General features: G+C 40.6%; 1 protein-coding gene across 1 annotated transcript in view; it reads right to left on the bottom strand.

Annotated features, from left to right (window-relative positions):
* The window catches only part of LOC100136382 (thyrotropin receptor), a 34,170-nt gene that overhangs the window by 4,166 nt on the left and 6,482 nt on the right, over positions 1 to 23,522 (bottom strand). Inside the window, exons 2-9 of the mRNA XM_014145015.2 lie at positions 19,761 to 19,832; positions 15,363 to 15,437; positions 13,115 to 13,189; positions 12,652 to 12,726; positions 8,028 to 8,105; positions 7,465 to 7,533; positions 5,818 to 5,895; positions 3,474 to 3,662 (exon numbers count right to left, since the gene is read on the bottom strand). Of these exons, the coding sequence (XP_014000490.1) occupies positions 3,474 to 3,662; positions 5,818 to 5,895; positions 7,465 to 7,533; positions 8,028 to 8,105; positions 12,652 to 12,726; positions 13,115 to 13,189; positions 15,363 to 15,437; positions 19,761 to 19,832 (711 nt within the window). The remainder of the gene's footprint in view (positions 1 to 3,473; positions 3,663 to 5,817; positions 5,896 to 7,464; positions 7,534 to 8,027; positions 8,106 to 12,651; positions 12,727 to 13,114; positions 13,190 to 15,362; positions 15,438 to 19,760; positions 19,833 to 23,522) is intronic.

The raw sequence follows: 23,522 nt of genomic DNA, 5'->3' as shown, positions 1-23,522 counted from the left end.
CCAGAGCACTCACTGACCTGACCTGAGCACTCACTGACCAGAGCACTCACTGACCAGACCACTCACTGACCTGACCAGAGCACTCACTGACCAGACCAGAGCACTCACTGACCTGACCAGAGCACTCACTGACCAGACCAGAGCACTCACTGACCTGACCAGAGCACTCACTGACCTGACCAGAGCACTCACTGACCTGATCAGAGCACATACTGACCAGAGCACCTACTGTGGAGCGGAAATGTGTATTGTCTGTGTATTGTATTGTTGTGTTAAATAAAATATATATATATATATACACATACATACATACATACATACATACATACATACATACATACATACATACATACATACATACATACATACATACATACATACATACATACATACATTCTGTAAGTATTCAGACCCTTTCCCTTTTTCCACATTTTGTTATGTTACAGTACAGCCTTATTTAAAATGTATTAAATAAATAAAACTTCCTCTTCAATCTACACACAATACCCCATAATGACGAAGTGAAAACAGGTTTTTGCAAATGTATAAAAAATTAAAAACAGATATACCTTATTTAAATAAGTATACAGACCCTTTGCTATGAGACTCGAAATTTAGCTCAGGTGCATCCTGTTTCCATCGATCATCCTTGAGATGTTTGTGCAAATTCATTGAAGTTCACCTGTGGTAAATTAAAATGATTGGACATTTGGAAAAGGACACACTTGTCTGAATAAGGTCCCGCATTTGCAATGCATGTCAGAGCAAAAACCAAGCCATGAGGTCGAAGGAATTGTCCGTAGAGTGCATAGACAGGATTGTGTCGAGGCACAGCTCTATGGAAGGGTATCAAAACATTTCTGCAGCATTGAAGCTCCCCAAGAACACAGTGACCTCTATCATTCTTAAATGGAAAAAGTTTGGAACCACCAAGACTCTTCCTACAGCTGGCCACCAGGCCAAACTGAGCAATCGGGGGAGAAGGGCCTTGGTCAGGGAGGGGATGTTTTTCAGCGGCAGGGACTGGGAGACTAGTCAGGAGATGGATAAATGAATGGAGCAAAGTACAGAGAAATTCTTGATGGAAACCTGCTCCACAGCGTTCAGGAACTCAGACTGGGGTGAAGGTTCACCTTCCAACAGGACAACGACCCTAAGCACACAGCCAAGACAACACAGGAGTGGCTTCAGGACAAAGTCCTTGAGAGGCCAAGCCAGAGCCCGGACTTGAACCCGATCGAACATCTCTGGAGAAACCTGAAAATAGCTGTGCAGTGACACTGCCCATCCAACCTGACAGAGCTTGAGAGGATCTGTAGAGAAGAATGGCAGAAACTCCCCAAATACAGGTGTGCCAAGCTTGTAGTGTCATATCCAAGACTCGATGCTGTAATCGCTGCCAAAGATGCTTCAAGAAAGTAAAGGGTCTGAATACTTATGTAAATGTGATATTTCCATTTCCCTAAACATTTTGAAACCTGTTTTTGCTTTGTCATTATGGGGTATTGTGTATAGATTGATAAGGGGAAAACGATTTAATCCATATTAGAAAAAGGCTGCAACGTAACAAAATGTGGAAAAAAATTAATAAAAATAAATATATATATATATATATATATATATGACTTTTTCCACATTTTGTTACGTTGCAGCCTTTTTATACATACTTATACATACATACACAGTTGAAGTCGGAAGTTTACATACACCTTAGCCAAATACATTTAAACTCAGTTTTTCACAATTCCTGACATTAAATCCTAGTAAAAATTCCCTGTCTTAGGTCAGTTTGGATCACCACTTTATTTTAAGAATGTGAAATGTCAGAATAATAGTAGAGAGAATGATTTATTTCAGCTTTTATTTCTTTCATCACATTCCCAGTGGGTCAGAAGTTTACATACACTCAATTAGTATTTGGTAGCATTGCCTTTAAATTGTTGGACTTGGGTCAAACCTTTCAGGAAGCCTTCCACAAGCTTCCCACAAAAAGTTGGGTGAATTTTGGCCCATTCCTCCTGACAGAGCTGGTGTAACTGAGTCAGGTTTGTAGGCTTCCTTGCTCGCACACGCTTTTTCAGTTCTGCCCACAAATTTTCTATCGGATTGAGGTCAGTGCATTGTGATGGCCACTCCAATACCTCGACTTTGTTAACCTTAAGCCATTTTGCCACAACTTTGGAAGTATGCTTGGGGTCATTGTCCATTCTGAAGATCCATTTGCGACCAAGCTTTAACTTCCTGACTGATGTCTTGAGATGTTGCTTCAAAATATCCACAATTTTCGTCCCTCATGATGCCATCTATTTTGCCAAGTGCACCAGTCCCTCCTGCAGCAAAGCACCCCCACAACATGATGCTGCCATGATGCTGGTATTCTTCGGCTTGCAAGCCTCCCCTTTTACTCCAAACATAACGATGGTCATTATGGCCAAACAGTTCTATTTTTGTTTCATCATACCAGAGGACATTTCTCCAAAAAGTACGATCTTTGTCCCCATGTGCAGTTGCAAACCGCAGTCTGGCTTTTTTTATGGCGGTTTTGGAGCAGTGCCTTCTTCCTTGCTGAGCGGTGTTTCAGGATATGTCGATATAGGACTCATTTTACTGTGGATATAGATACTTTTGTACCCGTTTCCTCCAGCATATTCACAAGGTCCTTTGCTGTTGTTCTGGGATTGATTTGCACTTTTCGCACCAAAGTAATTTCATCTCTAGGAGACAGAATGTGTCTCCTTCCTGAGCGGTATGACGGCTGTGTGGTCATATGGTGTTTATACTTGCGTACTATTGTTTGTTCAGATGAACGTGGTACCTTCAGGCGTTTGGAAATTGCTCTCAAGGATGAACCAGACTTATGGAGGTCTACAATTTTTTTTCTGAGGTCTTGGCTGATTTCTTTTGATTTTCAAACGTCAAGCAAAGAGGCACTGCGTTTGAAGGTAGGCCTTGAAATACATCCACAGGTACACCTCCAATTGACTCAAATTATGTCAATTAGCCTATCAGAAGCCTCTAAAGCCATGACATCATTTTCTTGAAATTTCCAAGCTGTTTAAAGGCACAGTCAACATAGTGTATGTAAACGTCTTACGCACTGGAATTGTGATACAGTGAATTATAAGTTAAATAATCTGTCTGTAAACAATTGTTGGAAAAATGACTTGTGTCATGCACAAAGTAGATGTCCTAACCGACTTGCCAAAACTATAGTTTGTTAACAAGAAAATTGTAGAGTGGTTGAAAAACGAGTTTTAATGACTCCAACCTAAGTGTATGTAAACCTCCGACTTCAACTGTATCTATAGTACACAATAAAAATAAACGTGTGATACAACAGCTCAACAACAACTCAACATCAACACACAGAAGATACAGCCTTTTCACATCTCCAGAATAACGTCATTGTCCACGCAATATGGAAATGGCTTCACAATGATTGACATAAAAAAAACATGAAAACATAATCTCACCCTCTCTTCTTCTTGAGGTTCTTGAAGCCGCAGCACAGGGAGGGGTAGGTGAGGTCTGCGGTAACCAGGTGTTTGAAGGTTTTGATTGGCGGGAGCTTCTTCAGGTTCCAGGCGTTGCGGGCCATCAGCTCCCTGAGAGATTCCAGGCCTGCTGTGGGGAGGGATGACACCCCCGTCAGGGACACGTCACTGGAAAAGGAAACACAGGGAATACATGTGACAGCTGGAGGTAATACAGGGCTCATAGGGGGTTCTTACAGAGTTCAGAACAGTGAATACGGGAGACAGTGGAGGTCATACTGGGCTCATAGAGGGTTCTTACAGAGTTCAGAACAGTGAATACGGGAGACAGCTGGAGGTTAAACAGGCGTCATACAGAGTTCATACAGCTTTGGGTCACATATGTCACCTTGGGGAACGTGCGTGTGTGTAGAAGTGCTGTAATGGTATTTGGAATCATAGGCCATGGCACGGGCCATAGACATTACTATCATTAAAGCCTAACAACAGATGAAGCCTAGTGAAGATATGGTTTTGTACTGTTTAGGACAGCAACACCTCCCCACTTTCTAGTTGTTATGATATGCACGGCTACCCGTTTTGCGCATTCTGGGATACACATTTTTGTCAAATGCCTATTTATTCCCCAATTGTTAGACTTGCGATCTTTCCGAAACGGAACGCAAAATACAACGCCTACATCTTGTTCCCGCAAAAGAGTATCCACCACTCTTCCATCGTCTTTATCTAATTAAACATTGTTTTTTATTGTCCACGTTGCCATGCCAAAGATTGAACCTCACTGGGACGTAAAGTCACAACTCAGTACAAGCTCACATCCAGTCCTTGGCGGCATCCCAAATGGCACCCTATTCCCTATATAGTGCACTACTTTGGACCGGTGCCCTCGTCAAAAGTAGTGCACTATACAGGGAATAGGGTGCCATTTGGGTATTCCATTTCTCCTTCAGCATCCTGTGTGATTGTATTATCAGCAAAGTGTAACCTACACTCCCCCTTCGAGGGGCCAAGCGGGGGACAAAACATTAACAAGATGTTTCCTCATCTAGTGTATCAGTGAAATGATCTGCTAAATGATTTAATAAGATAATAATAATAATAATAATATACAGAAACACAAGCCAAACAATGCATAAAATTAAATCACACTTTCTTTCTTTCTTTTCCAGAGGCAGCTGAGTATTTTTCTGTCACATTGGTTCTCTCTCTCTGGGGGAACATTGAGCAACACTGGATAATAATAGTGTGTGTTGAAGGCCTGCCGGCGGTCTGATTTTGTCATTGGGAGATGTTTAGGCCATGACCTCATGTGGATGACCTCACCACTCAGCCAGGACTAAGACATGTTCGAATACTTTAGAAATATGCATCCTTCCTTCCTTTTTCCCCTTGAGGTTAGCATAGAGATACGTGATTGAATGGGTATAAGCAAGTTAACAACCTTACTACTTTCACCAATCCAACCAATTCAGGTCAGTGATTACTTCAAGGAATGTAGGAAGGACGGCCGCATTTCTGAAGTACTGAACAAGGCTGGGGAACAGATTGACTTATTAAAAACGTATTAAAGAGGTTACAGCTTTAGGAGTACTACTTCAGAAAACAGATAACAGAGGTAAGGTTTCTGCATCAAACTCCCCAGAAAGGGAAGGGGATATTTCATTCCACTATGACTCCCAAAACAGAGAGGGGAAGGAAAAGTTGAAACGTTTCTATAACACTCACACACAATCTGTGTCTGATTTCCCAGTCAAAATCCCAGCTGTCGTTAAGCTATTTTCATGATTTCTGAACTGTGTTTCTCCCAGACATGTTTCTCACTCATTCTCCACTTTTATGGGAAAATAGAGAGGTACAAAGAGAAAGAAACTTAGCCAATGAATGAATTACGGAAGTTATGACTTGAACCCATTTGACTTTGTAAAAATGATTGTTTTCTAGTAATTATTTTAATATTTTCGATACTTAATCGTCTGATAATTTTGGACTCCAATATAAACTTTTTCTATAAAAGTTCCGAACCCGACTCATAAATCACATATCATTGCAAAACACACTTGATTAATATCACATTATTGGAACATACTGTATCTCTCTGTTTAATAAGACCAATAACTGACATTTAAGACGAACGTAGGAACATTGGATGCATTTGTACCATTCTTTCAAAGTAGTTTGAGCAACTATAACTTCAGAATAGGAACTGAACATGTTGGGCAGTGCAGTGAGAGGAATTTTTTTGTCCAGGGCTCACTTGAAAAAAAAAAGGATGCTCATCTCTATATGACTTTCCTGGTTAAATAAAGGATGAATAATTACGCACAGAAGCATTGGGCCACTAACAGTGCCAGCAAACGTTCTTTCATCCATCTTGGTCAGACGCTTGTTCCTATGGAGGTACCTGGAGAGAAAACACACACACACACACACACACACACACACAAGAATGTAATCATCCTGATAGCTCGGAGACGTGCTACAATATTTTCACTATCCTCATCACACCACGTTCTACTGTTTATGTACCCCGCTTCCTGGAGTAACACTGACTTCGGACGACTCAGGTCTTATCCTGAGTGTTGTTTTAAATCAGCCATCCCACCATCGGAGAAGGTACTTCAGAAACACGCTGCACCTTTAAAATAGATATTGTAGAGTCCCTAAATCTAATTTTGATAATAAAACGTGTGTGGGAGAGTGTTTGTCTTGGTGTTACAGCTCTGGGATCAGCTCTCGCTCTGAGAAAACACACATACACACCGATACACACACTCCCGGATCACTTTTTTCTCTAAGCCCGCTCTGTGCGTGCCAACCCAAACAGCAGTGTGGTAAGACTGACTACAGTGACTGCCCATTGGTCTAATTACAACTCCACAAGGACCAGCTAGGGTTTTACTGGGGGTGAATGGTTAAATGGAGGGGTGGGGGGATGGGGTGGGGGTCAGAGCTATATTAATGTTTCATATCCTGATGGGAAAGCTAGAGAGAGGTGACAAAAAGGAGGGTGGCGGGGGGTGAAGTTTGGCGTTAAAGGGAAAACAGTAACAAAAGTAAGTAATGTAATGTTTACATGTCTTTATACAATATTGGGGTCGGAGTGGAGGATGGGTGCATCGGGACAGTGTAGTGACACAGAAAGTAATGATTGTTTTTTTACATTTCAATTTTAAACTTTATTCATCCAGGTTAGTTTCAGTAAGATGAAATCTAGATAAAAAAATATGACTTTTTGTTCCCTTATGGGGAAATACATGTGCTTTGGTGCAGACTTCCTGAAATCGTCTTCTTACAAAAATCAGGAGAACTAGGGCTTCCTAATCAAGGCTGGGGTTAACCTCTCTTTAAGCACGTCTGGGAGAACCAGTTCAGATGGAACCGTGATCCTACTGCTTGTGTAGCGTAATAGTGTAATTTTGAGTAAGGAAATATTAATGCCAGATGTAAAAAAAAAAATTAATCCAGTCAAAATACTAAATAACTTAATTTTGGTGAAATGAAGGGGTCTGAAATGACTGATTGTTAAGCCAGAGTGAAAGATATCATAACTGTAACAACATAGAGAACCGTACCTCCAGTACTTCTCTATGAGAATACTCTTCCTCTAAGGCAGTCCAAAGCACTGTTACAATCCATTTATACAGTAATTGGTTCCAACAGCAAGAGGTCATCAACAATACAACATTACAAGAATCCTTGCTGCTTCAGTGCTTTGTCCTGCATGACTTTGGGTCAGCAGTGTTAAGCAGAGCGCTGCATGTGGCTACTAATACAGTATTTCATTTTCTATTCTATTATTTTCTATTCTATACCATTCTATTCCTTTCTATTCTATACCATTCTATTCTGTTATTTTCTATTCTATACCATTCTATTCTGTTATATTCTATTCTATACCATTCTATTCTGTTATATTCTATTCTATACCTTTCTATTATTTTGTGTTAATGATATAAGCAAAATAACTTACACAGCATCCAGTTTGGTCCCGTTGAAAGCATGATGTTGAATGTCGGTGAAACCATTACTGTACAACATCCTGTAAGAGAATAAACACATCAGAAAACATTCATAACAGTTAACATTTAGTGAAGTCAAACGTGTGTTATTTTATGCACCAACCCACTGACTAACTTTGAATCTGTCTGGTTGTACAGCTCCTATTAATCAGTAATGCCAATTCCAGCTGTTGAATAACATGTATATTTTTGTGCTGAGGATTTGCCTGTGTATGCAATTCAGTGACCAAAATCACTACAACATTTTCTGTAACATATTTCACTGCGTTATGTTCTCCCCAACAACATTTAACCACTTCGATCGATGTATTGGTTAGTTGTGTCCTGAATCAGTTTGTCAATGTGACCATGGCTTTGGCATCTAATGTAATGGTGTTTTCTCGCCGACAGACATTTGTGAGAACATCTCTGTGCTGGTCACAGCACTCTCAGACTGCAAGCAAGGGTAATGTAATGGCCCGTAGTCCACAGTGAAGACACCAGTGAAACTGTAGAGCTATGGCTGTGTACTCACACTGTCAGCACTTGGTTGGTAATACCGCGGAATGAGTTTGCTGGGACCTCAGATATGTAGGGATGATCAGCTATTTCACTGAGGAGATACAAGAGGAAATTAGGTGATGTTGCAAATACACTTCCGGTAAAAAGTTTTAGAACACCTACTCATACAAGGGTTTTTCTTTATTTTTACTATTTTCTACATTGTAGAATAATAGTGAAGATGTCAAAACTATTAAATAACATATATGGAATCATGTAGTAACCAAAAAAGTGTTAAACAAATCCAAATATATTTTTTATTTGAGATTCTTCAAATAGCCACCATTTGCCTTGACAGCTTTGCACACTCTTTGCATTCTCTCAACCAGCTTCACCTGGAATTATTTTCTGTTGTTTTGTTGGCTGCTTTTCCTTCACTCTGCGTTCCCACTCATCCCAAACCATCTCAATTTGGTTGAGGTTGGGGGATTGTGGAGGCCAGGTCATCTGATGCAGCACTCATCACTCTCCTTCTTGGTAATATAGCCCTTACACAGCCTGGAGATGTGTTGGGTCATTGTCCTGTTGAAAAATAAATGGTAGTCCCACTAAGCCCAAACTAGATTGGATGGCGAATTGCTGCAGAATGCTGTGGTAGCCATGCTGGTTAAGTATGCCTTCAATTCTAAGTAAATCACAGACAGTATCACCAGCAAAGCACCCCCACACCATAACACCTCCTCCTCCATGCTTTACAGTTTATCATTGCATCTCACATAGACACGGCGGTTGTAACCAACATTTGGACTCCAGACCAAAGGATACATTTCCACCGGTCTAATGTCCATTGCTTGTGTTTCTTGGCCAAAGCAAGGCACTTCTTATTATTGGTGTCCTTTGGTTATGTTTTCTTTGCAGCAATTCGACCATGAAGGCCTGATTCACACAGTCTCCTCTGAACAGTCGATGTTGGGATGTGTCTTTTACTTGAACTCTGTGAAGCATTTATTTGGGCTGCAATTTCTGAGACTGGTAACTCCAATGAACTTATCCTCTGCAGCAGAGGGAACGCTGCGTCTTCCATTCCTGTGGCGGTCCTCATGAGAGCCAGTTTCATCATAGCGATTGATGTTTTTTTGCGACTGCACTTGAAGAAACTTTCAAAGAAATGTTGAATATTGGCTGACCATGTCTTAAAGTAATGATGGACTGTCGTTTCTCTTTGCTTATTTGAGCTGTTCTCGCCATAATATGGACTTGGTCTTTTACGAAATAGGGCTATCTTCTGTATACCCCCACACCTTGTCACAACACAACTGATTGGCTCAAATGCATTAAAAAGGAAAGAAATTCCACAAATTAACTTTTAAGAAGGCACACATGTTAATTGAAATGCATTCCAGGTGACTACCTCATAAAGCTGGTTGAGAGAATGCCAAGAGTGTGCAAAGCTGTCATCAAGGAAAGGGCGGCTATTTGAAGAATTTCAAATATATTTTGATTTGGTTAACAATTTTTTGGTTACTACAGGATTCCATATGTGCTATTTCATAGTTCTGATGTCTTCACTATTATTCTACAATGTAGAAAATAGTAAAAAATAAAGAAAAACCCTAGAATGAGTACGTGTTCTAAAACTTTTGACCGGTAGTGTATAGAAAACCTCGTCGGAGAGTAGAAAAAAGGAATGGAATGCCACAGAATGGAAAATAGCTAAGTACATCTCCTAGCACTATAGTAACCACTGGCATTAGACGACAGGCGAGACATAATGGATTGGAAAATCCTTACTATAAATAAGACAGCCCTTTAGAGAGGACAGGATGATGCTTCTACACTCCCCTACGTATGTGTTTTGACAGTATAGCTACATTCCTTAATTTGGCTCTATACCCCAGAATTTTGGATTTGAGGTCAAACGTTATTATATGAGGTGACAGTACATATTTTCACCTTTTATTTGAGGGTATTTTTATACTTATCTGTTTTACCATTTTGAAATGAAACCACTATGTATCTAGTTCCCCATTTGAAGGTGTCATGAGTATTTGGACAAATTCACTTCTAGTTTATTATATTTAGTCAAAAGTTTAGTATATGATCCCATATTCTTAGCACGCAACGACTACATCAAGCTTGTGACTCTACAAACTTGTTGGATGCATGTGTTTCGGATTAGGTTGTGCCCAATAGAAATGAATGGTAAATAATGTATTGTTTTATTTCGGAATCACTTTTATTGTAAATAAGAATATAATATTTCTAAATACTTCTACATTAATGTGGATGCTACCATGACTATGGATAATCATGAATGAATCGTGAATAATGATGAGTGATTAAGTTAAAGATGCAATTTTTATTTAACTGATCATGCCCCCATTTTTTGGGGTGGGGTATGATATTTATGCCACTGTAACTTATTCGCTCATCATTATTCACAATTCACTCATGATACATATGTGTTCAGAAACATATTATATTCTTATTTACCCACAATGTGACTCCAAAACGACACAATACAATATTTACCATTCATTTCTATTGGGCACAACATAATCTGAAACACAACCAAAACAAACTGCAAATGCATCCAACAAGTTTGTAGAGTCACAAACTTTTGAAAAAAATTTATACACTATAAGTGTATTTGTCCAAATACTTATAACACCTTCAAATCGGAGGACTACAGTCGTGGCCAAAAGTTTTGAGAATGACACAAATATTATTTTTCACAAAGTCTGCTGCCTCAGTTTGTATGATGGCAATTTGCATATACTCCAGAATGTTATGAAGAGTGATCAGGTGAATTGCAATTAATTGCAAAGTCCCTCTTTGCCATGCAAATGAACTGAATCCCCAAAAAACATTTCCACTGCATTTCAGCCCTGCCACAAAAGGACCAGCTGACATCATGTCAGTGATTCTCTCATTAACACAGGTGTGAGTGTTGACGAGGACAAGGCTGCAGAACACTGTCATGCTGATTGAGTTCGAATAACAGACTGGAAGCTTCAAAAGGAGGGTGGTGCTTGGAATCATTGTTCTTCCTCTGTCTACCACGGTTACCTGCAAGGAAACACGTGCTGTCATCATTGCTTTGCACAAAAAGGGCTTCACAGGCAAGGATATTGCTGCCAGTAAGATTGCACCTAAATCAACCATTTATTGGATCATCAAGAACTTCAAAGAGAGCGGTTCAATTGTTGTGAAGAAGGCTTCAGGGCGCCCAAGAAAGTCCAGCAAGCGCCAGGACCGTCTCCTAAAGTTGATTCAGCTGCGGGATCGGGGCACCACCAGTACAGAGCTTGCTCAGGAATGGCAGCAGGCAGGTGTGAGTGCATCTGCACGCACAGTGAGGCAAAGACTTTTGGAGGATGGTCTGGTGTCAAGAAGGGCAACAAAGAAGCCACTTCTCTCCAGGAAAAACATCAGGGACAGACTGATATTCTGCAAAAGGTGCAGGGATTGAACTGCTGAGGACTGGCGTAAAGTCATTTTCTCTGATGAATCCCCTTTCCGATTGTTTGGGGCATCCGGAAAAAAGCTTGTCCGGAGAAGACAAGGTGAGCGCTACCATCAGTCCTGTGTCATGCCAACAGTAAAGCATCCTGAGACCATTCATGTGTGGGGTTGCTTCTCAGCCAAGGGAGTGGGCTCACTCACAATTTTGCCTAAGAACACAGTCATGAATAAAGAATGGTACCAACACATCCTCCGAGAGCAACTTCTCCCAACCATCCAGGAACAGTTTGGTGACAAACAATGCCTTTTCCAGCATGATGGAGCACCTTGCCATTATGCAAAAGTGATAACTAAGTGGCTCGGGGAACAAAGCATCGATATTTTGGGTCCATGGCCAGGAAACTCCCCAGACCTTAATCCCATTGAGAACTTGTGGTCAATCCTCAAGAGGCGGGTGGACAAACAAAAACCCACAAATTCTGACAAACTCCAAGCATTGATTATGCAAGAATGGGCTGCCATCAGTCAGGATGTGGCCCAGAAGTTAATTGACAGCATGCCAGGGCGGATTGCAGAAGTCTTGAAAAAGAAGGGTCAACACTGCAAATATTGACTCTTTGCATCAACTTTATGTAATTGTCAATAAAAGCCTTTGACACTTATGAAATGCTTGTAATTATACTTCAGTATTCCATAGTAACATCTGACAAAAATATCTAGACACTGAGGCAGCAGACTTTGTGAAAATTAATATTTGTGTCATTCTCAAAACTTTTGGCCATGACTGTAGATACATAAAGTGCCTTCATTTCTAATTGATAAAACCGATATGTATGAAATTACCATCAAATAAAAAGGTGACATTCTGTACTGTCGCCTCAAATGCTATTTTGTACAGAGTATAGAGCTTAATTAAAAGTTTTAGCTTCACTGTCCAAATACATATGTAGAGGAGTGTGTGTGATGTCAGTCTCATAAAAGAGATTTAAACCTCAATCGACTTACGGATAAAAATGCCATTATTTTCCACATTTAATATGACAAATGAGTGAGGTATTGAATGGAATACTGGAATGTATGTAATTATTACTGAAATATGTAATGTTATGGTTGTAATACTTGTGAGACAGTACCTACTTGTAAGAGTATAGTGCTAACAAAGGTAGTGTGTATTATTATTGTAGTTTGCTTACAGTATAAAGTTCATATCATCTGAGTGGATGTTGGTGAGATCAGGAAAGATGGTGAGGCCAGTATTGAAAATACCCCTAGAAGGAACCAAGAGAGAGATGGTTAGATAGCTGGCAGGCGATGACCAAGCAGACTATCCCAATCAAAACCAAGAGAGAGATGGAAAGATAGCTGGCAGTGACCAAGCAGACTCCCTCACCAATCAAGCTACCACAGAGTATAAAATATAACATGACAGTGCCAGTACTGGCATATACAATAGGAACCTTTTTAAGTTGAATAGATTGGATATAATTGCTCAATTACAGCCAAAGCCAAATATTTGAAGACAAGTCTCATCTATTGTATCTTGTGTTAAAGTAAGGTTGTCAGTTTTTCACTTACATTAGCGTTTTCAAAGCCAAGATGGTTTTGATTTTGAAAAAAGACGCTTATAATACACGTATGATTTCTAAATGAGCTCACAGGTATTTCAGGTTTGGAAGGTTCTTAAATGCTTCTGGGTCGATGTATGACAGACTCTTTGCGTTCCGGATCTCTCTGAAATGGAAAACACAAATACACCGTAAAAAGTACAGTAAACATGATGATTTCCAGTTTGACATGTACTTCTGTGTATCCTAGGATTAAGTGCTCATACATTCTTTGCTTTGCTTAGTCGGTTGACATTCCTGTGTCACTGAATATACAGGACATGTTGTGGAGTATATAGGGTTGTATTCATCCCCACTAGTCCTTTACAGTTTCCTTTCATGTTCTCTAAAAGTCAAGTCCGTGCTTTAGGTTCACTGACACACACACACACACACACATCAAATCAAATCTTATTCGTCACATGCTTCGTAAAACAACAGGTGTAGACTAACAGTGAAACGTTTACTTACATTCACACACCCTAAGATCCCCCCCCCCCACACACACACTGAGTGCTGACAGAAGAGGGCAAGGTGCATGTCTGTCTATCGGAAAGACCAGGAGGAAAATCTCCAAAGTCTCCACATACATCCAACTCTGGAAGTCAAGGTTCAATTAACGTTTCATTAGTGTGTTGACTCTGGTGCACCCATCGGCCATAGAGAGGGCCAAGGGGGCTCTCCTCTTTGCTTGTCTAACCCATGTGGTGTGGATGAAAGCTGGGGAATGTGTGAACCTAGCTCTCCTTCACACACCTAGGTAACCGCAATCAGCACCCTAGCCAACATGTTCTTACCACTGAGAGTCTGAGCCACTGTGTGTGTTTGTGTGCAGTGAACAGCTACCTTCCAACCTCCACCCCACCTCGTCCTACCTCCACCCCCCTCCATCCCTGCCTCTCAGTCCCTGAGTTGGTGTGTCTGTGTGCAGTGAACTGCTACCCTCCACCCTTCTACCCCATCCCACTCTCCACCTTCTACATCCCTCCCTCTCAGACCTCAGCTCCTTGGCTCCCCGAACCGCCCTTGCCACCCTCCACCTCCTCTTGGTCCGGCCTTTGTGTCTGACCCATGGAGGAAACAGGAGAGCGATGCCATTATTATGTGATGTGGCACAACCACTGGACCAATCAGGTCTGAACAGACCCCGGTGATCCAATAGAAATAATGGGCTATGAACTCTTCTTAGTGTAGGAGAAACTCTCTTGGTCTCTACACTTTGAGCTTATCACAGAGCGTGAGCCAGGACAGGGATTGGCCAAATATAGAGCCTGTCACAGTGGGGACTGTGCTGATGGACATCAATGGAATACGAGATAAGGGAAAAGTCAGTGTTCTGTACTATTGTGATGAAGCAGCTTGATTAGTCTTAACGCAAAGCAAATAAATGATCTCATCCCATGCAACTTAGAGGTCAGACCTTAGAAAGAACATACATCAGACGCAGATATAGAGACGACTAAGGCCATCACGCGAACCAACTTGCTGTTTATGAGACGCCTCTACAGCAGCTCAGGCATGGGTAGGAAAACCACATTGACTGTTGGCTTTCCCTCTCTCCTAACATCTCCAGTTGCACGCTGTTACGTCTGTCTGTTTAGACCCAGACCTAGCGATGATGGACAGGAGACAGATACTCTACGTATCAATTATTCTCTCCAACGTCATTATGTCAGAAGGCACTTCGCTAAAGTGCTGCCCCAGAGTAACATGGGACGGCAAAGCCACGCTCTTCAGATGTTATGAAATGTTGTCGTCAACCGTAACTGTTATGGAAACGCTGTTGGGTAACAGTTCTAGAATATCTGTTGATCGTGTATGCATATGCTGGCGCTCGCAATGGTTTGCGGCATGGAAGGGGAGAACACTATTTACGATCCTGAAAATAAGGCAAATTCGTCTAACTTCTTGACCATAATGTGTTTAATAAGAGTCATTATTAGAAAAAAACACTCCTATGTATTTGGACAGTGAAGCAAAACATTTTGTGAAGTTCCAGCATTTTGGATTTGAGATCAAATGTTTCATATGAGGAGACAGTACAGAATGTCACCTTTTATTTGAGGGTATTTTCATGACTTCTTCAAATGGGGGGAATAGATCTATAAAGTGCTTTTGTTTCTAAACATTAAAACAGATTTGTATGAAAATACCGTCAAATTAAAAGGTGACATTATGTACTGTCGCCTCATATGAAACATTCTAGCTCAAATCTAAAATGCTGGAGTATAGAGACAAATTATTTTTTATCTTCACTGTTCAAATACATATGGAGGGGAGTGTACATATCCTCTACTCACATGTGGGTGATTTTCTTTAGATTGTAGAAGGAATGCCTCTTAAGTCCTGCCAGTGTTACGTCCACTGATATGTATCTGAAAGGAACAAACAATCATACTTTGATATAGGGATTTTCAACATACAGAAAGACATAGGGTATTTTTAATACAATTAAAGTTCAATTTTACACTCTTTCCTCCACATTCCTTACACATATGGTTTTACTGTGTAACATTTGATCAAATACAATTAAAAGGTATTGCGCAAACATACCAATTATTATACAACATGTGATTTACTGTCATCTACACTCCTTTCCGTATTTATTTGGACAGTGAAGATCAACTTTGTATACTCCGGCATTTTGGATTTGAGATCAAATGAGGCGACAGTACAGAATGTCACCTTTCAATTGTGGCTATTTTCATACATATCGGTTGTACTGTTTAGAAATGAAATCACTTTATGCATCTTGTCCCCCCTTTTGAAGATGTTTTTTTCATAAGTATTTGGATAAATTCACTTATGTGCATATTCCTAGCACGCAACAACTACAGTGCATTCGGAAAGTATTCAGACCCCTTGACCTTTTCCACATTTTGTTATGTTTGTTTTGTTATGCCTTATTATAAAATGGATTACATATTTTTTTCTCTCATCAATCTACAGACAATACCCCATCAATTTTAGCAAATTTATATACAACCCCCCCGTAAATATCACATTTGAATAAGTATTCAGACAATTTACTCAGGCCTCAAGTCGTCTTGGGTATGACGCTACAAGCTTATCACACCTGTATTTGGGGAGTTTCTGCCATTCTTCTCTGCAGATCCACTCAAGCTCTGTAAGGTTGGATAGGGAGCGTCACTGCACAGCTGTTTTCAGGTCTCTCCAGAGATGTTTGATCGAGTTCAAGTCCAGGCTCTGGCTGGGCCACTCAAGGACATTCAGAGACTTGTCCCAAAGCCACTCCTGCATTGTCTTAGCTGTGTGCTTAGGGTCGTTGCCCTGTTGGAAGGTGAACCTTTGCCCCAGTCTAAGGTCTTGAGTGCTCTGGAGCAGGTTTTCATCAAGGTTCTCCCTGTACCTTGCTCCATTCATCTTTCCCTCGATCCTGACTAGTCTCCCTGTGCCTGCCGCTGAAAAACATCCCCACAGCATGATGCTGCCACCACCATGCTTCACTGTAGGGACGGTGACAGGTTTCCTCCAGATCTGACGCTTGGAATTCAGACCAAAGTGTTCAATCTTGGTTTAATCAGACCAGAGAATCTTGTTTCTCATGGTCTGAGAGTCCTTTAGGTGCCTTTTGGCAAACTCCAAGCGTGATATCATGTGCCTTTCACTGAGGAGTGGCTTCCGTCTGGCCACTCTACTGTACCATAAAGGCTTGATTGGTGGAGTTCTGCAGAGATGGTTGTCCTTCTGGAAGGTTCTCCCATCTCCACAGAGGAACTCTGGAGCTCTGTCAGAGTGACCATCGGGTTCTTGGTCACCTCCCTGTTCAGTTTGGGCAGGTGGCCAGCTCTAGGAAGAGTATTGGTAATTACAAACTTCTTCCATTTAAGAATGATGGAGGTCACTGTGTTCTTGGGGACCTTCAAAGCTGCAGAAATGTTTTGGTACCCTTCCCCAGATCTGTGCCTCGACACAATCCTGTCTCGGATCTCTACGGACAATTCCTTCAACTTCATGGCTTGGTTTTTGCTCTGACATGCACTGTCAACTGTGGGACCTTATATAGACAGGTGTGTGCCTTTCCAAATCATGTCCAATCAACTGAATTTCCCACAGGTAGACTCTAATCAAGTTGTAAAAACATCTCAAGGATGATCAATGGAAACAGGATGGACCTGAGCTCAATTTCACGTCTCATAGCAAAGAGTCTGAATACTTATGTAAATAAGGTATTTCTGTTTTTATTTTTTTAAATAAAATGTACACATTTAAAAAGTAAACTGTTTTCACTTTGTCATTATGGGGTATTGAGAGTAGATTGATGAAGAAAAAATATAATTTAATCTATTTAAGAATAAGGCTGTAACGTAACAAAATGTGGAAAAAGGCAAGGGATCTGAATACTCTCCGAAGGCACTGTACATCAAGCTTGTGACTCTACAAACTTGATGGATGCATTTGCAGTTTGTTTTGTTTGTGCTTTGGATTACGTTGTGCCCAATAGGAACTGAATGGTGAATAATCTAGTGTCATCTTGGAGTAACTTCTATTGTAAATAAGAAAATAATGTTTCTGAACACTTCTACATTAATGTGGATGTTACCATGATTATGGATAATCATGAATGAATTGTGAATAATGATGAGTGAGAAATTTACAGAGGAACAAACATCATATTGCCAAATCAAATTCTAACATCTCACCATTACCAGTAAAAGGAGAGGCTAGCATTTTTGTGGGGGTATGATCTTTGCTCTTGTTGCGATTCATTCATGATTATCCATAATCATGGTAGCATCCACATTACTGTAAAGTGTTCAGAAACATTATTTTCTTATTTACAATAAAAGTTACTCCAAGATGACACAAGATTATTCACCATTCAGTTCCTAATTGGGCAAAACAATCTGAAACACAACCAAAACAATCTGCAAATGCATCCACCAAGTGTGTAGAGTCACAAGTTTGATGTAGTCATTGCGTGCTAAGGATAATGGGACCAAATACTAAACTTTTGACTACACTATAAGTGAATTTCTCCAAATTCTTTTGTCCAAAAATCTTCAAAATGGGGGGGGGGGGCGACGACGACGCTAAAAAAGATACATATGAAAATACCCTCAAATAAAAAGGTGAGATTCTGTACTGTAAGCCTCAATTGAAACATTCAAAATGCTGGAGTATAGAGCCCAATGTAAAAATATGTTAGCTTCACTGTCCAAATAAATACGGAGGGGCGTGTACCTGAACCACTAAGAGAAGTAAAGCTACTAGACTAATGATCCTCAATCCAAAGCCAAGTTTTAGCCTCAGTCCTATAGTCTTAACCACCCACCTCTAACCAATGCCTCGAAATCCATGGGTAATTTAACAGGTATGTATGCACCCTACATATCCATTACCCAGTCATCAGTACCACTGCTTTCATTTGTTATTACTGAATAACTGTGTAGTTAGTGTGTAGTCTAATGGCATATAAAACAGACTGAGATTATGAATCTATATCAGAAATGGAATGAGTCTCTTCATCGTGAGAAAGCAGGGTTAGTATTTAAAGTGCAGTGCACTAGACTAGAATTGCTCCTGATTGCTAATAAATACTATTTACATGCTGCTAAATTAAGGGGGTTAAACAAGTACTTCCAGTCTAAACTGTCTAGACTATAGGTTAAAAAGAGTCTCTATTCCAGTATTCTGTGGCAGGTTGAAGCTTATTGTCATGGGTCTTGTCCCGGAGGCAGAACTGGGCAGCTGCAAGGTCAAAATTGTCTATGTAGTAAAAATGTATGATATATATATATATATATATATATATATATATATTTAAAACTTTTTGATCTTCATTTAAGGTTAGGCATTAGGGTTAGCAGTGTGGTTAAGGTTAGGTTTAAAATCAGATTTGATGACTTTCTGGCTGTGCCAGCTAGCGACCACTCTGCAGAGCTACCCCCAGAACAAGATTGATGACGAAAACCGCTAACCTGCTATTCTGTTGGGCGATATAGAGGTGTGCTGGATGAGGCTGGGGAAAACATCTCCTTTTGCTCTTCTTTCCTCATGTAGGACTTGGACACAGCCACCGGCCTCAGGCTGGGATCAAGGCCTAGCTCGTGTATATTTTCAGAGAAGTTGTCTAAAAAGAACTCAATTTCAAATTTTCGCATTGCTTTCAACATTTTGGCTTGGTGATACCCTTTTCCACCTTCTACTACTGGGTTTATATTTTACCACATCATCTAACCCGTTCCCTGAACGAGGCACCAATCCGTACAGCGACTCCACCGGAATACCTTGCCGATGCCTGGGCCCTTGCGGTGGGAATGCTGACGTTCCTATTCTAGGAACGCATTAGCTCTTCCAACTGTGATTAGCAGACAGCGGTGATACTAAACAGAGAACAGATCATCTGCACGAGGGGAGGAGAGGACAGAGAGAGAGAGAGATATTTGGGGGGGGGGAAGAGAGAGAGAGAGTGAGGGGAGAAAGAGAGAGAGAGAGGAAGCAGAGAGCGAGACGAGGCTTGGAAAAGGCTTGGATCTCTGATCCCAATTTTTTGGATCAGAGGGAGGATAATAGACAGGTGGATGATGTGGAGTCGGGATATTAAGAATTGAAATATAGCTTTGTGGCTTAACGAGCTGAGAATTTGTGATGATGATCAGAGAGATAGAGAGGGACAAGGAAGGGAATAATGGTGAAAAGAGACTGTGTGATTGTGCTGATGGTGATTCACTCACATCCTTGAGATGTTGACCAGGTTGGAGAAGACATCTCCTGGCACTGATGTCAGACGCGTCTCCAGAAGCCATCTGGAAGAGACATAGAGGAGTACTGATCAACGTAAAGTTTACAGATCCATGTAAAATTGACAGATCTAACACAATCTTACACTCAAATCGTGCAAATACGTACAAAAAGTATTTCAGCAGATTTTGTTCATTTTTGTGTTGCTTAATTCGTGTGAAAACACACCTGTTTTGGTGCGACTTAACTCATAGGAAAAGACACAAATATTTGTGCAACCTTATTCATAGGAAAATACATTTTGTGTGGGCAAACTTCAGAACAATCTTTTCAAAGTTATTGGTGCAATGCATTTTGGGCAATGGTGTTCTACACTGCCTTTGTTGTTGTTAATCAACCAGGTTGACACTGAAATGAATGCCAATGCTGTGTTCTATGCTTATTTTCACTTAATACTTTGAGATACTGGTGCCATGTCGTATTTTATGAGGGTTGCCATATTGGAGTAAAAAAACAGTATTTGTCTTTTTTTTGTGTTATTGATGGAGGTTTTTGATTGGGGATACATTTTCATGATGGGAAATTAGTTAATCAATAAACATGGGTAAACAGCAAAAAAAAATCTGTTTGGTTTAAATTCCCCTGGTGCAACTGCATGCTATGTGCAAATATAACGAGTCTGGACAATGGTCAATTAAGCCATATCAATGCAGTTAAACAGGTTCATGTAAAATAATGAATAATGTTGGCGGCTTACACTTATGGCACTTCCTAGGCCATTTCATGTTTATTACGTTCGTGTCAATCACTTACAGTAGGCTATTGTAACAAGACATATGCCAGCATTGTAGGGCTACTGCCTCTGCCCAGAGGAATACTAGGCTTTCTGGGCAATGGCCGTTAGAGCTCACTTTGCCACAGATGAGCCCTGGTTAGAGTCCCTGTTGCAGCTTTCACTTTCTTCTACTACATTGTTGGCAGCGTTCAGATCACGTCCAGCTTACGTCTAGTTATGTGATCTAGTGGTGGGAAGTGTTCTGTGTTTCAACATTGTGTTGGGTTATTCTTACCAGTGTGGACCCAAAACAATACACATTCTACACATTTACAAACTACCTGTTTAAAGTGTTATTACAACCACGGTGTTCTGTTGTTACTGAACCATATACATCTAATAACCTGACAGTGATCCACATCATATGGGTAGACAAATAATGTAAGTGTGTTATGCAGCAAAACAGAATGAGTAAAAATTACAAAAGAAATCAAGCAAAAATTTACAATTATTTAACCATTTTATTTATTACTGAAACATGCAAACTTCAAACATGTCACCAGTTAAAGATAATGAATACATACAAAAGTCAAGAGTTGGCTATAACATGAGTACAGACAAGGCGAGTGTGTTTATACAGTATGTGTGTAAGTGTTTGTTTGCGTATATATTATGGTGTGTATTATAATTTCCCATCCTAAAAATGTATCCCCATCTGGTATACACTTAGTATCAAAATGTACTGCAAGATTTGTTTTAAACCATTTTAAATTGTATTTCTATGTTTCAAGTATAGCTAGAATGTCTGAACAGTGACATGATCATCCTGAAAGAATTTAATTCAAATTTGTGGAATTGTTGGGGATAATATTGAATTGGGAAATTAATCATTGGAATTTACCTAACATTGGAATTGAGAGCAATTGAATTATCTCTGAATTTAAAGACTGACCTGGAATTTGAATTGAATTAAATGGAATTTACAGGGAGAGGGAATTGAATTTGTGGAATTAACCCCAACCCTGTCCTTGTGCTTGTTCAGTCAGTCTGCAGGATCTATAGGCATGCCCTGAAAACACTCATCATACACTTTGTATCCTGTAAACTGGGCGTGCAGCAGAGAAGACAACAATTGAAATTGATCAAGCAGACCATAATGCAAGAGTGCTGAAGACATGGATTAATCTTGGAGTTAAAAAGTAGACCCAACAGTGAAAAGAGAGAGAGAGACATGGATTGGAGACGAAGAACGGGGGCAAGTGAGGGTACAAGCTCGGGATCACTCCAAAGCCTGTCGATCGCTTTGATTTCAGAATTGTCGGTATTACACATTTGTTATAGAATCAAACAAGATCCTTAACTTACAGCGAAGTCGGCCTCGGCTAACACGGGTCGGCACCAGACCAACATTGGTAGATAGACTGTATGTTTCTGGTTACTAGATTCTCTCTCCATGCAATGCAGGGCTGGATGAAAGGGTTCTTTGAAGTGTATGGTGTAAACCCTGTCATAGGAACATGAGTGGAAAACAAAAATGTTGGGTCTGAGTATGTAGGAGTGGACCTGGACCTAACCCGTCAGCTCTCAGCCAAACCAAACAACGTCTGGCCCTGCTTACACCTACGACCTGGTGGCTGGGGGGGAAACACACTGGGTTATAATGGTTTATTACTAAAAAGTGGTTTATTAGTGGTTTATGAATATCATTCCATAAAAACATTTTGTTGTTGTTGCTGCGGTAGTTAATCGCAGCGGCAGTAGCTGAGCTAGCTATCGGACCTAAGTTTTGTTTCAACCTGTAGCGCCATAGTGCGCTACAAATCTGAAGGCAATGTTCCCATGTCTGCCTTCATAGGAAACGCTGCATATGTCGGCTCAATCGGAAAGGACCTTTAAAAATGTCAATCGTGCTACAGTGTGGATCTTCAGCACCACGGATTAAATCGAGCCCCTAGTATCAGTTGAATGTCAAGCCTGGAGAAGAAACACTACTTAAATGCTCTTCACTAGGATAAATCGTTCGCTCAGTAGACCATTTCCCCAAAAATAATTTCAGCCAACGAAAATGGAGATCCTCTTTAGACTTCTGACTCAGATGGTAATGGAGCCGTATACTCCATAGACCTACTTCAATGTGCCTAAGCGTCTGCTCGGAACACCTGCACTTCTCTGCTAAGCATGTGTGACATTGATCTAACTTTTTCTTTACCCTTCTCTACTCCCATTTACTATTTTCACACCAATCTTTACCAATTTGGAAAGATTGTATCGAGACGAGCACGGTGGGACAAGGGGGCGGGGAGGTTGGCACGCCAGAACAATTTGGTGAAACAATGGACTAATTCAGTGCCGAGAGCTGGCGGCTAGTCAGGGGGTTGGTCAGTGGTAGCGTAGAGCACGGCAGCTCTTTGACAAAGTCAAACAAACAGAGATACACAGAGCAGACTCCCATCACAATGTGTTGAGCCATTTCACTGGATACCTACTACTACTACTACTACTACTACTACTACTACTACTACTACTACTACTACTACACACACGCCATAATAAAATCAACCCAGTGTTACACTAGGGCCACAGAGGGCAGACAATCAGCATCCTACAGGCTTTAGGGGAAAATGACTCCCTCAATTTGTCATTCAACAGAGGAAAACCCCTCGTAATTTATAATGTTGTCAGAACAGAGAGGGGCTGACAACATGGCTGGGGTTGTTTACTACTAGATCTCTCTCTCTCAAGTAGAATGATGGAGCAATACTGGGCTTATTTATGGCCTTAATGATTGGCCTTAATGATTTAGTAAGTGACAGCGTAACAGTGTACAAACTGTACTCACTAATCGTGCCAAGTGTAGGCCAGTGGAGGCCCCTTAGAGGAGGAACGGGAGGAACATCCTCCTCAGTGAATTTCATAAAAATAGACATTGTAAAACATTTAAGTTATCCTTTTTAGATAAAACTACACTAAATATATTCAC

The sequence above is a fragment of the Salmo salar genome, chromosome ssa15 (genome assembly GCF_905237065.1).
Source record: "Salmo salar chromosome ssa15, Ssal_v3.1, whole genome shotgun sequence".
In the NCBI taxonomy this organism is placed as follows: domain Eukaryota; kingdom Metazoa; phylum Chordata; class Actinopteri; order Salmoniformes; family Salmonidae; genus Salmo; species Salmo salar.
Note: the sequence above shows the minus strand (reverse complement) of the source record. Positions and strands in the feature narration are given on the sequence as shown.